The 17,119-nt window shown below is 36.7% G+C and overlaps 1 protein-coding gene across 1 annotated transcript in view; it reads right to left on the reverse strand.

Annotated features, from left to right (window-relative positions):
* Positions 1-654: 654 nt before the first annotated feature.
* Positions 655-17,119, reverse strand: part of LOC114352517 (zinc carboxypeptidase A 1-like) — a 33,428-nt gene continuing 16,963 nt past the window's right edge. The window contains exons 2-6 of the mRNA XM_028304142.1: positions 15,696-15,829; positions 15,048-15,208; positions 14,169-14,297; positions 13,762-13,861; positions 655-906 (exon numbers count right to left, since the gene is read on the reverse strand). Of these exons, the coding sequence (XP_028159943.1) occupies positions 655-906; positions 13,762-13,861; positions 14,169-14,297; positions 15,048-15,208; positions 15,696-15,829 (776 nt within the window). The remainder of the gene's footprint in view (positions 907-13,761; positions 13,862-14,168; positions 14,298-15,047; positions 15,209-15,695; positions 15,830-17,119) is intronic.

Below are 17,119 nucleotides of genomic sequence, written 5' to 3' on the forward strand. Positions count from 1 at the left end.
CACATTAGGTAACACAGAGTCGTTCAGGAGAGTGCCAGGAAGAGGTGCAGCAACCGCAGTTAAGGAACGGCTGGGACGAACAAGGATAAGCGAATCAAACTCGTGAGCCTTGTTAGGGTTACACTGGTTAAGGCGACCCTTTACAAGGCTTGGAAGCATGTGGGTAACAAGCCATTGGACGTGGAGAGGGTCATTAATTATACGTATATTTTCTACTTTGCCGAACTTTAGCGCGAGAACGGTTTGTCCAAAACATATGAATTTGGTCTTATTCAATGCAGGATTAAGTGCCCTTTAACCGTTATAAAGACCACTTTTCGATAGGGTAAGTCCTTTACGCGGTATAACCGGAAAACCGAAAAAACGCCCCTTTCGGGGGCCCCCACCACTTAAGCACAACTCCGTCGAAGTCGAAAACTTAGGAGAGTCTTAATGGGCAACCAATGAAGCCATTAAAGCAAAAAAATCTTTTGTAGGAATTATTTCCGATTTAATCAATTTTTGTGTTTAATTCTACTGGCCTATCGTACGTTATTTATTACAATAGGACATGCTTTTTTATTGATCTCATTTTATTTTCTCCATTTTTCCAAAATACTGATAAAACCAAACTTTGGTGATATCGAAATAGAGCTGGCGCACGTCATCTACGAGTTAATAATAAAACCGAACTGGGACCTTTCGGACACGTTCAAAGGAGCAATCTTTGCAGTCATCAAATGACGTGGCTGCCTCAGTGCCGTCCAAAATAAACGCCTGGAGTTGTTTGCCCCCGCATCCAATTTGCAGCGTGGGCAGAGCAAACTCGACGACCTCCGTCGCTCGAGATGGCTTTAGCGTGCGTTGGTCCAGGGGTATACATACATAGGTGCTTATCCAGCTTATAAACAATTTGTCGATGTACACCTACCAAAACATGTTTACCAATATCTACAAGTAATTACATATGCTTCTAAAAATATTATAGAGCCGAGCCAGAACAGTTTTAGATTTGTAGTGATAATAATTATTTTATTTTTATTTATTTATTTAATAGGACAACCAACAAGACATACACTGGAAGACAATCAATATTTACAACGTATTTAACTTAATCTAAGTGCTGCCTTAATTATATGTATCAGGTATTGAAGTTTTTGGTCTGTGTGTTTTTGTAAAAATATAAATCCATATTAGTAGACTTGAATTATTACGATACTCTAAAAGAACATAGCGTCACGGTTCAGTTTGTTGACAATTCATTTTGATTTGTGATTCGTCGTCAACATTTCAAATAATTTATTGAAACAAAATGTAATGGTCTCCTTGCGTCGAAGAAGTCACAATGCCTACACCCGAGCGCCGAACAATTCTGTCGTTATATTCGCCGAATATTTGCCTACTGCTCGGAGACGCGATTCATTAAGGCCGGGTAGCAGAGATAATGGCGAAAATGAGGTTTTCATTTTTCATTTTTGAGGTACTAAACAGTAAAATTAAAGGCTAAGATTTTTATTGGGCATAGTTGAGGATATTTTTTAGGGCTATTAACGGATGGAAACACGATTTGATGAAGTTGAATCGATAGAATATATTCCCAAAGTTACCTCTATTCGTTTTCTAAAAACCGGCCAAGTGCGAGTCGGGCTCGCGCACAAAGGGTTCCGTAGCAGCAAATATAATAAACTTATTATGTCAATTTAATCAACCTATCTCAAAAACTATAAGAGATACTTTGATCAAACCAAAAATCGTTGAAAGAGTTAATTAGCATGCATCACCTCTATTTTTTTTAGAATTTNAAATACCTACTTTAGCAGAAATACCAAGCCTTAAGCCCTCGAGAGGAAGCTTCCCGAAACGAAGCGTAAATGGACAAATAAAAAACGTACGAGTTGTTCTGAGTGCAGCTACATAAGTCTTTATGCAAAAAGTGTGATTTTTTCAACTTTTCCTCAAACAATATTTGAAAGATCATGATTATTATCTTTGGTATCTGTACTAGATAGCCTTTGTGATGCATCTGCATATACTATTGTAGAGTCATTAAAGTCCATTGTGATGCAAGTATGCTAACTTGGTTATTACAGTGAAGGCGAGATCACTCGCCCATGCATAAGTTCACTTTAGGGAAAGGCGTGGAAGATAAGTGACGGTTAGAATATTAACGGTAAAAAGTAACTTACCTACTTATTTTATTCACAAATTATTTACAGTAAATTTTGCATTTTTGAACAATTTATTTAAAACAAACTTGACTTGCATTTGACACATTTTCAAGAATATGAGTCAACACCGAATGATGAAACCAATTGGATATCAAACACAAAAGTTCAATTCAAGAATCTCGGTAAATAATAATATTCATCTATTCTATTTATTTATGTAATTATTACTCGTATATCATGCACGAAAGTTAGAAGAAAACTTTGAAGTTATGTGCCCCAAAGTAACATCGTTGGTCTCTTTATACATTTGTATCGATTACCAAGGCATTCAATTTAAAGTCTGTCGAACTATGTGACCCCTAATTCGGGGGGGTAGGTACGGAACTGGGTTAGATTAGCATAGGAGGAGGCAAGGAGTATTGTTTACTCATTGAGTGGCATTGTTCTGGGCGGTAGCCATGATTAAAGTTTCAAAAGGATTGTTTGTTGAAGACTTCATTTAAGACCTTAAATTTTCAGTACTTTATCAGAAAATCTAATATTTAAACTACGTTATTGAAACTGTTTACAAATTCATAGGTCAAACTATAAACTTTTAAATTAATAGGCAAACCCTTGTGATTTTAATTGACCGTTAAACCTTTCCATGTTATCATAACGAGCGGAACTCGTCGTGTATGCAAATACTCGGAAAGAAATATTAGAGCGAATACTGACCAGGGGTTTTTTTTTTTTTTTTTAATCTCCGGCTGAAATTGCCGGAGTTCGGTTTCAGACAAAACGATTTGTTGAGTATGAAATCAATAATGTATTCTTTTTAGAGCAAGTGGTGGTAGTTTCTCGCTAATGTCTACGAGCAAACTTGTAGTCTCCATACTTTATAGACGTTTATTTTTATTTATGTACAAGGTTTTAAATTTACAAATGAACTTAGCATTTTACAGCAGTTCTTTTCTTTTAGGTATATTATTCTATTTTTTTTTTCTTTTTATTTTGTTTTAATACATACATAAATTTAAATACCTATCATATATACTTTATGTACACTTACATTTATTGCACAAAATTTAACTTACGTACTATTGTATTCTTTTAAATTAATAAATAAATATCCTTGGACATTTTTTTACACTGCGCCTCTAGTCCCAAACTAAGCAAAGCTTGTACTATGGGTACTAGACGACGGGATAAACATACTTATATACTTTTTTTTTTTTGTAAATACATACATATTATACATAGAAAACACCCAGACCCGTCACAGAAATTAAAATTCATCATTTCAATTTCTGCCCGGCCGGGAACCGAACCCGGGACCTCTCGGTATAGTAGTCCGTTCTGAACCACTACACCAAACGGCCGACAAATTATTTACAATATACAATTTACATAATTGGATGAATGATTGGATGGCGCTTTCCCTCTTTAACAGGTCCGATATTTCAAAGGGGTTAACTTTAAGGTATTGGCATATAGCCATGTGCTGTACTCTTTGCCGGGCAAAACGTGGACATTCTTTGAGTAGGTGAAGTATATCCTGAACAGCATTTGTGTCGCAATTGCACTTATCGGTCTCGACTATCTTGAACCGATGTAAGTATTGTCGGTGATAGCCAGGGGTAGGTATTACAGTATTTAGTTAGACTATCCATTTTTGTTCAGAATCAATGAAGGTCTTACAGATTATTACAGCCAGCAAATGTATTGTATTATTGCTACCCTGTATACGAAAGTAAAGTTGTAGACACCCTACTCACTGGATTTAGTAAGTTTGTTAATAAGATTCCCCCGCGATGCTGGCTTAACCACTTTGTTGGAGGCGTTAGCGAAAAACGCGAGCATTCTGTTCTTTGTTCGAACATATTTTAATTTAGCTTTACCTCTCTGTTGCTACCAGTAAGTATGTACCTGTAAAAATTAAAGTTCTGTTGTCACTGTGCGCGTTATACTCTACGGCAGTGGTTCCCAAAGTTGTCTGGGCTACGACTCATCTAATACAAGTTCCCAAACTGGGGACCCACTTATAGGAAATTTAACCATTACCAATATACCTAAAATAAAGGATTATCTACAAGCAGGGCCCACTCAATGTTCGACCCACAGTTTGGGAAACCCTGCTCTACGGTGTACATAAAAGTTATAACGGAGTTCCTTACTCAGATGCGCATATAGCTTGTTTTCTATTTTATATCGAGGTGAAACGCAAATGAAATTGCGCGCTTTTGACAAGATGATCCGACCATTGAACCGATTGAAACGCGGCCGCGGATCATGCCGCCCGCTTTATTATTCAAAACCTTGTTATTGTGCGTGGCCCCACTATGTGCTATTGGCGGGAATAACCGTTAAAAATTCTAAAATATGCAAAGTAATTATCTTAATTAAAATCAGAAATGAGACATACTTGAGTTAATAAGGCGAGGCAGAACATGAAAAGAAAATCAGAAGTGGGACATGCTTGGAGATTTATTTTTATAACTTAATATGAAACAATATACCTAAATCTTTATTATGTTGGTTAAATCTAGTTTTGAAAGTTAAAGATTCAATAATTATTAAAAACTACGTAGTAAAAAAATACAAATGTTGTAACTCTAAATGGCGTCAAAATACGAGTACTGCACTACCATGAAGGAAATAGGAACAATATAATTGACACAGAGGAGTAGAAGGAGAGTCATACTTTAACATCCAATTTTATTGGTAACTTATATGTCAATTGCAAGCGTTTCTCGATAAAAAGCGTTTAAAAATACAACGTAATTAATAAGACTTATCTACACACTTACGCCACAGCTTACAAATAGTTCCGCTCGCAGTGGGGCGCCGCCCGCGCGTTCACACAACATGAATATTCAGCGCTCACTCAGCCTCCGCGTTATGTGTTTGAGTGCGAGCGAGTTATAACGCACCGTGAATTCCGTGGCGAACGCTCAGTGTGGTTGACACCTGGCGTTTTGGTCGGGACTGGAATATCGTCTCATCATTATCATGACAACTCTATAAAATATTGATCATTATTTTTCGATTTCGTAACAAGCATCTGTTCCAATCGCATAGGTAAATAAGTAAAATTTTATAAAAAAAAATAAAACCGACTCCAAAAAACCTACACTAAAACGTAGAAAAATAATTACTAATTACCTACTTATTTATTAGGACGAATTAAGGGAGAGTCCGCTAATTTGGACCAGTTTTTTTCAATCCCATTTTACACATAGTTTTCTTTTGTTTTTGCTAATGTCCATGGTATATAATAAAAGATACATTATTCAACTTACTATTTCATAAGTATTAATTAACATGATTGTTGTATATTTAGCACAAATCAACAAAGTACGAGTTCAGAGCTTCGGTCCAATTTAGCAAACCGGTTTGATAATTTGTACCACAGGGTTACTAAATTGAAAAAAATTGGTTCATAATCGGCGGAGATATTGCGTATAAAAAAGTTCATCCCCAATTTTCCACCCTTGGGGGTGAAATATTTTCTTCAAATTCGCATGAAACCACCCTTTTGATAATACCTATTCATCAAAAAAATAATCGTTCAAATTGGTTTGTAATCGGCGGAGATATTGCGTATAAAAAAGTTCATCCCCAATTTTCCACCCTTGGGGGTTGTTTTTTTTATTATTAAATTTAAATGGGACCACCCTTGAGGTATTACCTATACGCCGAAAAAAGATTTGTTCAAATCAGTTCATAATTGGCGGAGTTATCGCGTAACAAACATAGAAAAAAAAAACATACGGGTCGAATTGAGAACCTCCTCCTTTTTTGAAGTCGGTTGAATAGTGGCTAGCCCTTCCATACTTCGCTCGCCGTCAGCGACTTTTACTTCACGCGAAGAAGGAAGAAGAGGATAACCCAGACGTAGAAGACGAGTTTATAGCTAAAAATACTCAACCAAGTAGGAAGATCACATTTAAAAGGGTTAAGACAGGTCAAAATCAAAATCATAGTCAAAAATATTTAATTCAATACAGACCACAAGTGGCACTTATTAACGTCAAAATACAGTAAGTAAAAAAGGTATCCCTTAAAGGGCACTGTCTTTACATGTCTCCTTATCTTTTGGGCCCTACCAGCGGCAGCGCTTCGAGACAAACATATTTATTTATTTATTTATATTATGGCCAGTGCTGAGAAGATCAGCTTTTTATCGATATAGATTGAAAACATTTATTGCTATAGGTATAAACCAATCCCTATTCCTAATGCATCCTGTCAGAAGTAAATTGTTCGAGGCATACGGTAAGTGTTAACCGGTGTAATTGCGAGCGGGTTTTAGTGCACCGTAAATACCGCCAGTGTGGTTATTGCCTAGTTTAGGATGCCGTCGCATCCACTGCAGTCACAAGCAGTTGAGTAACACTGTACAGTCAGCGTCATATAGTTCGTGACCAAAAAGTGACAACACTATTCCAATTGTAACAAAGACGTGTTGCGAACTTTTTGGCTACTTTGAGTGTCACAAACTATTTGACGCTGGCTGTACAAAGGATTCAAATTCAAATTAAGGCGTTTTGTTTTTTACTGAAAATCTACTTATTTGTTACGTGAAAAATTCTTCGATTTTTTCAAAGTTTTCGTATAAATTACAACTTTGAACTTAGATAATAAACATAATATTATACGCTATTAAATAAAATAGATTCAACATTTTATTTATTGTTGTCTAGATTACATTATTCGTTTAAAACGATAATATGTTATGCTATGTTAAATGTAAACAGAATCGGTAAAATCCAAAACATTCCAATTAAAGTAATCCAGCAAAGTATCAGCTTATTTCGTTTAAATACATAATGCGCGCATAAATATCTGAAAGCGATAAAAAGTGACGAAACAACGCGCCAACTTCGTGACAAAGCCGAGCGAGTGGGACGGCTGCTCGCGGGGGAAAGAGACCGCGGCTGGTGGCAGTTCAAATTGAACGTAATTCGTTGTAAGCTGCCGAACATTGCTGCGGCAATATCCAGAGAAACGAACTGACGTCGATACTGTAACGAGAATCAAGATATTTTAATTATTAATAAATAAAACATATTTAAGCCTACCTAATTCCATAACAATAATCTTACTAAAAGCTATAAATATTTGTGTTTATGATGTAGTTTCACGAGGTTCTGGGGTTACACTTTATGCATGGCCACAATGGCAATGCGTTTAGTTTGACCTGACCGCTGATCGCAGAACGCACCCAGCGTTACAAATCCTTTAACCCTTTAACTGGTATAGAGAAAAATATTTTTTATTAGTTTTGTATCTTATATTTTCTCAATAAGGTTCAAAATATAGTGGCAACAATTCTGCCACTACCAGTATGCCTAAGATGCGCGCCGTGATAAGTTTTATCGACGTCAAAATGTATGGGGAAAATCGATAAAATGGCGTGATAACCGCTTATCGCGGCGCGCATCTTAGGCCTACTGGTAAAGGTTAATAGTGGAAAAGGTTAAAATTGAATCAGCTGTGCAGCAGATATATTAATATTTTGTTTCTAGTAATATTTTATATTTGCAACTGTCCACATTGCATGCCGTGGCAGCCTTTAATTAAGACAGCACTTAGTTTTAAACACTAATAGTTATAGTAATTTCATGTATGCGTGTTAGTCTTGTTGGTTGTCCTAATAAATAAAATAAATAAATAAAATAAAATATTCTCGGACACAAACATAGCATCGCGAATCCTTCAGTTTATAAAATAAGTGTTGAAGTTTAAATATCTTGAATTCGCTCCGTTTGCGCGCGTTTCTGCGGCGGGCAGGCTGTCGCGCGCTGATAAAACTCGGGCGTGCGCACAGACATGCGGGCGCACAGTGCCTACGAGTTGGCGATCTCTGAGAGACAACTTGAGGGACCATTTTGAGTTCTGATAAACTGATTTTAGTGATACTTACTTTCATGATTGTTTTTACGGTTTACTGTAGTTATTGCTTTCGTTATTAATTAGTATTATAAAAATGATTTTTTTATAATTAATTAATTATACCAATGAATTAATCACACTTTTTTTGTTCCATAAGTTGGTTAAAATAAGTTGTGGATTTTTTGTGTCTTGCTATATTTTTGTCACTTTGTGCGATTTACAAATAGATTTGTTTTTCAGTTATAATTTAGCAACAGACAACAAAATATACCATCATAAATTGGCAAAACGGTCAGACAACATTAAGAAAGTAATCTGATTTAAATAATACTTATTAAAGAAAATCGTAATCTGCACTTTCTGCGGTTACATTCTCTTTGTTGTCACCTTCGACTTGCCCGCGGGTCTGATACCTGGGGACCGCGGTCCCAAACCCCAATAGATTTGTAATATTAATCACATTCCGACCACAATTAGGACTGGAAACTATTTCCCTACGAGGGTTTAATTAATCGTGTGAGCTGAAACAGAACCGTTGAAAATAAAACTTAGTCGATTTGCTGGGTTCTATTTATTTGTTGAGGACATTACAAAACTTTTAATGGATTATAATGTCTAATTATAAATATTGATGTTTTCTTGTGATTTATTTATTTATCGTCAGAAATTATCTCATCAATCCCCAAGCGGTCGCATAATGACCGCGTAATATTATGATTATCTATTGTGTCTCGATCTGCGGGGCTTGAAGAGGTCTAAAGCCGGGTTGCACCATCTTACTTTAACTTTGACAAATGTCAAAAATCTGTCAAACTCCATACAAAAAACATCGGTTATCGTCATAGTTATGGTCAAAGTTAGGTGGTGCAACTCAGCCTAAGAGATACAGATTAATAAATAATTGTCATACACTATTTTAGATTAAATAACTTTGCAATTGTAGTTAATTGAACAGATAGTTGAGATCAATCCCAAAGTTAATCTATTGTATTGTAACGTCGACTACCCCAAATGGCAAACAAAACAATTATTAATTCAATAAACGTCCAGTTGTAGCGACAAGAAATCCCATCGGCTTAATTTTAATTAATTATTAACCACCAATCCCACAATAGGAATAAAACAAAGGATGTTAATCTGCACCAAACACGGGCTCATATTCAATTATGCCCGCGCCCGGCGAATTCGTAATGACGCGACACGACGCGGTAATATAAGCGAATTACTTTTGTTTCAAATTACTTGTATTACTATTTATATTTTTACAGTAACGTAGCAGCTATGTTATCAGAATATAAACCATTAACCAATAAGTACCTGGCATTCTTATTTTATAATCGTATTATGTAATTAATTAAACGTCTCGCAATCGATTTGATAAATTAATTAAAAGCTTTACGTGAAATCATAAAATTAAAATCTTTTAAAAAAGAAAATTGAAGTATAATTATTCTAGACGTTTTTACTACATAAATTAGGTACACAGGAAAAAGGTACCTTAGTTGCGTATTTAATTTTGTTTAAAATATATTGTTTCTCGTTAAATTATTTTAAAAATCTTCTGTGCACAAATTACGCGACCAAAATAATAGATTATGTTCACTTCATAAAACGTACGTAAATGTCCACTATCCATCACTGTCCGTCAACCGCCCGATAAAAGTCGCGCGGCGCTACGCGGGCCCGTAGCGGCACTTGGGCGGGTAGCGTGGTCGCGCGCGGTCGCTGCGCCGTAGTCGTCCGCCGTAGTCTCGGAAACAACTACGAAAGTACTACGAAAGTTTCCCGCTGAATTGTTGATATGAAAGAGTGGTAAAGGATGTTTCTAGTGTGGATTTGAGTTGGAGATTGGCGAGAATTTGTAAGTCACCTTTATCTTTTTGTTTGCTCTGCGGGTAGATTGTAGAAACTTTTGAATTCGTGTTTGTAAAGTAACTGGAAACTAGATAAAGTTTTGCTATAGCAAAATTTAGGATCAGTTTAAACTAAAGATACCTAGTTATTACATCTATACTTATAATAAATCTGTAGAGAGGTCAATTCTGTACATGAAATATATTTTCAAAATAACTATCAGGGGGTGATTAGTGATCGATACTGATGCCAAAAATGCAATCAGTAAATTTTTTGTCTGTCTGTCTGTATGTTCCTTATAGAAACAAAAACTACTCGACGGATTTTAACGAAACTTGGTACAATTATTTTTCATACTCCTGGGCAGGTTATAGGATACTTAGGAATTCCCACGGGAACGGGCATTAGCGGGAAAATCCTTTTGTATGAAAAATCTAAACCGCTTGAGTTAGACGCTTGAAAGGAGATCATTCAGGCTTCATACATTTTTGGGCCTTTTCTGAAAGTGCCGGCCAACAAAAAAAATTGGTGCGTATTATTAGAACTAGCTATTTGGAGCAATAGTTAATATGGCATAAAAGTTGTAGGACCGCTCTGAACCAAGTTATACAAGTTCGATGATTCATCATTTTCATGCATTTATTGATTTTTGAAAGTGCAGAGAATCATATAATGATTATTGATATTGCTAGAACTAGTTATTTGAAGCATCTGTCATTATAGTGCGAAAGTGTGGGTTCATTGTCTGTTCAGTTATTTAAGTGACAAAAAAGTAGTTTTCATGTTACTTCATTTTCCACCAGTTCATCCATTATAATCTGAGCAATATTTATAAAACCTTCCTCTCACGAAGCCCAGGTGTATCTACGCCGTGTACCAATATCTCCACGACAGCTTATACACAAATGATTAGCCACTTCACACAACAAACGGAATCTGAGTCGAATATTCACATATAGTCCGGTCGCCGAGCACGTAGAAGTTTGGCCAATGACCCCAAGCTACCCATCCTTATCGCTCGCACGTAATTATACCTATTGCTGTCGCGATTGTGCGACGGGCGGCCGCAGTGAGTGTGCGAGCGCGACAGCAACATAGATTCGTGCGAGCGAAAAAGATGGATAGCTTGGGGTCATTGGACGAAATTCTACGTACTCGGCGACCGGGCTTTAACAATGATGTTTAACGATAACGCAAGCAGGTAGCCGTTTGATGTAACGCGAGTCGCATGGATAACTGGATGACCTTCACTTCAGTTTTCAATGTCCCCGTCTCATTCACTGACGGGTATGCTCCGAGCCATCCTATTGGCTGGCATGTTTGCTCGTTTCTTCCCGGCCACAGCGACACTGCTAGCGCGGGCCACGGATGTATCTTTTTCGTTTCGTCATCGCGTCATTTGATCGCTAACTTAGAGCGGTCGGTTGATAATTGTTTTNAGATGGAAGAATCTTCTACCCAAAAAGATGGCAGATGCAGCAGATGTCAACTGATTTAAAACTGGAGTTGATGTGACTCCTTGTAGACTTGAGTGTCTAGAGCGTCCCTTCCTCCACCATGCGTAAGAATTTTCACAAAAATACTGTCTAAGATCTGTAGCTAAAGGTCTAAGCTGCAAGATAAAATAATCTTCTAGCCAATAACTTTAAAACTATAATTTGAACGAATTTTGCTATTAGTGGACAAAGGATGATGGGCACTTTTCTATGGAATCTGGGCGTAAAACCAACAGAAATGTAACTACTATTATTTGTTAGGACTTAGTATCAGAAATATATTTTCATATAAATAACTACCAAAAACTCCCGGGTTTGCTTGGAAATTGACATAATGTATAATAGTCATAGGTGTTTTATTGCGCAAACAAAAAATATAATCAATTAATATACCTACATTGATACATTAAGTTATTTTTAACAATTATTATGTCCAACAGTTAAGGACTGGGGCCAACAAATTGTATAAAATAAGTCCATGTTCTACATTACGTGCGTAGGACCACACCTGGTCTACTCGTAGGTACCATTTAGAGAAATGAAATGAACACACAGTCAAGTTTCAATGGGATTTCTACCAGTTAAGCTTTAGTGTTGTCGCATAATCGATCCGTGATCGATTATTAATCGATATTGCCAAATAACGATTTATCGATTAACAATTCGATTAATCGATTTTATTGATAACCATCATTACTATCATTTGATTGTCAATTCGATTCCTTATTTTCAGCAATATAATCGATTATTTCAATCGAATAATCGATTATGATTTATTCGGTATACATACTTACTAAATCGATAGAATCGATAGTAAGATATGATACAATACTCTCAATATGATCGATAAAAGCAATCTAATTGATCTAATACTATTTTTATTACTCTAATGTGATGTAAAATACTATAGAAACTTTGCATATTCAACGACCTCTATCTCCGTATCCCCGCGTATTTCAGGATTGTTGTCATACTATGAAATACAGAACATGTGGATGAGGGTATTATAATCTAACTGGTATAAAACACTAGGCTTATTGTCTCTAAGTGTAGATTAATAATAATAATAGTATACTTTTTGTTTCTGTTGGTTTAACGCCCAATATGCCCATCATCCTTTCTGCTCACGATGGACTAATTATCTGCTATACTCTCGACTCTCTAATGCACAACATTTATAAAAATTTTGCTGCGGTAATGCACTCCAGGTAAGTGTGTGATGCTCATTGCTTATAGTGATTTTCGATACAGAGCCCCGTACATACGTTATACATAAATTATGGAAAGAAAACACCCAGACCAATACAAACAAATATGTATGCAATTTTAGTATGATATTTTGATTTATTAATAAACAAAAAGACTGAATAAAATTGATGCGTGTACTGATTAATGTAATTAACCACATGCAAAGCTTTGTGAATTGNAGGATTACAGTCACCAAGCCATAGAACAAGGCTCAAGTAGTTTCAAAGCAAGATCTGTCAAGGCTTAGTCGAAATCGAGCACTTTATGTTTCATTCCATACAACGAAAATGGAAAATATTTTTTTCCAGTCAAACTATTGGTTTTAGAGAAAAACTTGTGCAGCATTTATTCATCAGAATAACGTAACCTATCGATAGGTATTTTTTTCAAATAGAAATTGTGAAAAAAATCGCTATGTCCATAAATCTCAATTTCGCTCCATAGTGCGCTGGCGTGCGTTGTAGTACCTAATTCTATGATCGAAGTATTATTTGAAAATGGACATAAAGAGAAAGAAATATTATTGTGCGGCGTTCGGGTGTTTAAATTCGAAAAGAAATCTACCGGATTTCTTTTTTTTTTCGCTTCCCAAAGATGCTGAAAGGTATGTTGGCCATGTAGGTAATCAATAATTCTTAGGATAGTATAGGAACCTAACCTACCATGACTACTGCTCAGAATGCGTTCGTTCGTTTCAGCCAAATGACGTCCACTGCTGGACAAAGGCCTCTCCCAAGGTTTTCCATAATGAATGCGTAGGTACTTACCTACATACGTAGCTCATTACAAATAAGTAGATTAATTATTTTTTTACTAGACAGACAGCAACCCTAACAGCGTAAGAAGAGTTCAGAGGCACGCGATAGAAAGAGACAAAACTTGTAGGTGAATAAAATTGTAGGTACGTAGTGCTGTGCGAGCTGAATTCCACTGTATCGCGTCGTAGAAAGACTCGCATTTATTTAAATCGTTTTGCGGAGTAATCCTTCTGTACCTGTATTATTACTTATTCTGTGCTATTACCACATTACCTACTTTGGCTACAGCTTTGGTTAGTTGTAGGAGGTGTAAGCTAATTGGTTTTTGTAGCTTTGTGTGTGAAGGATGCCGACGGGTAAATTGTAGAGCCAAGTACTTACCCGTAAAGCCCTTGTTTCTGGCTCTGAAAATGGATGCGGTCCGCTATAAAGTTCCTTGCACGGTTGCTTTTCTGCAACACCTTTAATATGCCAGTCTGTTCTGGAATGGAGACAATACCTAGAATACCTACATACATGCAGCGTCGTCTATTTATTAGTCAGTGTCAAAAAGTGGCAAAAAGTTGATAACACAACCTTAGACGTGTTGCGAAGTTATTGTATACTTTGGTGTCACGAAGCTAACGATAGCATGTAAAACTATAGGACATTTTTGTAGCAAATTCGCCCCTATTCCCTCTACATAAAGCGCTACTAAGTGAAAAATGTGTAGTCTTCCATACATTGTTTCGCTGGGTGACCGGTCAGTCATAAATTAGGTAAGTAAGGTCTTGCTAAAAATATCTTACCCAAAGTTTCTGTTCAAATCCACTCCTTTGCAATTGGATTTAACGTTGCGGCCGCGACTCTTTCTCCAGAACCGGTCGCGCTGGTAGGTATACCGGAACCCGTCCGGGTTTAGTAGCGGAATGACGTGCCTGCATTATTTTAAAACGTAATTAAATAGGTACAGTCGCCATCAAATAGTTGGTGACTCCTAAAGTAGCCAATAAGTTCGCAAGACGTCTTTATTAGTTGAAATAAGGTTTTTTTGTCAACTTTTTGGCTACTTTGGGTGTCACGAAGACAAACTATTGACGCTGACTTTACTAGGTAAGTACTAAAATATTCCACACAAACATCTTTAAAAAATATTTTTCCGGGAAAAGGACATTTTAATCTAGGACCTGTTCTGTGTGATAAACCAGTAATTAAATGATTACTATCATTGTTAGAGGAAAAATACAAATAAGTAGGAACTTAGTTATGTGAGGACTTTTTTAACGTGTAGAAACCAATATGTAGGTAAGTCCTACCTATTACAAATCCAAAGAACTGATTAAGGAAAAGCCAAGGTCAAGTAGGAAAACTAAATTACCTAATAGATCAAGTGTTGATTCACGCATTGGGATAAACTGTAGGGGCTGATTCTTGACATATTAAATATTGAGATAATAAAAATACTTACGACTTACGAATTTTTTATGTGCTAGTTAAGACCATTTTTTTTTGGTGAAGGTTTCTAATAATTTGCTTATGGGGAGTTATGGAATCCGGCACTGACGGCTTGTGACTGTGTGTGCCAAGATTTACTTATCTACTAACTACCTAAGTAAGTAGCTAGGTACCTAATTAGTTTGTCATTACAGTGCAACAAAAGTTCACGATAAGTCTATTAGTTTACTAACCAATCTTTATCTTGCACATATTTGGGCTGCTCGTCAAACTTGGTGACGATCTCTCGCAAGATGATCAGCGCAGACGTCATGGCGATCCACTCCCGCGCATGCGACCCGGCCACCAGCAGGATGCCTTGGTTTTGCGGGTTACCGTTCGATATTGTTAGCATCTGATTGAAATTGATTAGGATGTTAAAACTTGAGGCAAACTAAGCTGGTGCACGTTTTTCAGATTGTTATTTATAAGGTGGCAAAACAAAAGAGGAGCAGAAAAACTTTTTGATTCTGGTTTTATTAAGGGCTGTAGTGGAGTAAGTAAGGTCAGCTGTAGCAACGGTCCTGTCACTCGCTAGTGGCTAAGGGCGAGTTGCACCACCTAACCTGACTTTGACCGTAAATTTAACGATATCCGGTGTTTTTTGTTGAATGGAGATTGACAGATTTTTGACGTTTGTCGAAGTTAAAGTAGTAAGATGGTGCAACCCAGCCTAAGACAGTGGCGCCAACTGGTGAGCCCTGAAGCGGTAGGAAGACTCTAGCATTGCACTTACCAGGATGACGTCACTGTAGAAGTGTAGAGTAAGGTTCTGCCACTTTCCAGTGGTGTCAACTTTTGACCATAAAAATGATACCCCTCATTGAAAGGAAGAAACTCACCTGGATAGTTGTATTTTCAGAAGACTTGCCTATTTCTTTTAGTTTACACACAGAAGGGTAGTTCTTAGCTAGATAATCCATGTATTCGTTTATAACTTCCACAGTTGGGTATTTACGCCAGTTCATTCTGTGACCTTTAACAACATAAGAACATAGGTATTATAAGTGATACCAAAATAATTATGAGGTAAAATTATTTGCCCTCTGTTTAGTTATTGACACTAGAAGTGGCAGAATAATAGGTAAATCATACTAATTTAAAAATATGAGTAAGACCTGTTTATTCCATTGGACTTTAGAATGGATAGACTGCAGTTTAGTAAAATAAGACATGTTGCGCCTTACTTAAAGTATGTATCATACCTAGATAATTTATATAAACTAAGAAATTTATATTTACCTATCCTGTAAACATTCCACTGGTGCCTTTCTAACCTGAACTGGTTTTGTTAACTCTGGCTGGATCTAGAACTACTAATTCAATCCCCTTTCGCGTGCAAGGAAAGTCTATAAAATTATATTGCTCTAGTATAAGTAATCACTAGAAAGTACGGTAGTTATGTATATCATATTGAATTGTATCAACGTAGCGCGTTTACGTATAAAAATACTAGCTTTCCGCCCGCGTGGAATGTTTTGTTACAGAAAACCTTTATCGCGCCCTGTTTCAAAAACCGGGACTCACTATCTTTATGCCAAATTTCATAAAAATCGGTTTAGTGGTTTAGGCGTGAAAGCAAGACAGACAAGAGTTACTTTCGTAGATATTTATAAAATTAGTCTAGATTAGAAGCCCGCATGACCTAGTGGTTCGCGTACCGGACTGCTTACTAAGCTAAAGGTCGCGCGTTCGATCCCCGTACCTATACAATGTTTGTAGTTTCAGAATACTTACCGTAGTTTTATCATCAATGGAATGGCGTTTTATAATAATTAGAGGAACATTTAAGAGGAGTTTGTCGAACGGCCGTTATTAAAAGGAGATCATTCAGGCTTCATACATTTTTGGGCCTTTTCTGAAAGTGCCGGCCAACAAAAAAATTGGTGCGTATTATTAGAACTAGCTATTTGGAGCAATAGTTAATATGGCATAAAAGTTGTAGGACCGCTCTGAACCAAGTTATACAAGTTCGATGATTCATCATTTTCATGCATTTATTGATTTTTGAAAGTGCAGAGAATCATAATATAATGATTATTGATATTCCTAAAACTAGTTATTTGAAGCATCTGTCATTATATTGCGAAGTAGTGGGTTCATTGCAGTGCCGTAACTAGGGCGGTGCCAGCGGTGCCCAGGCACAGGGCGCAGACCCTGGAGGGGCGCAGAAATGACCAGACCAGTATCTAGTTTTGTTACACCTTACACAATGGCTCCGCAGGCACACCCCCCCCCCCCCCGTAGAAGGTTACTTTTTATTCAA

The sequence above is a fragment of the Ostrinia furnacalis genome, unplaced genomic scaffold (assembly GCF_004193835.3).
Source record: "Ostrinia furnacalis isolate ACB-3 unplaced genomic scaffold, ASM419383v2 OfSCF1396, whole genome shotgun sequence".
Classification (NCBI taxonomy): Eukaryota; Metazoa; Arthropoda; class Insecta; order Lepidoptera; family Crambidae; genus Ostrinia; species Ostrinia furnacalis.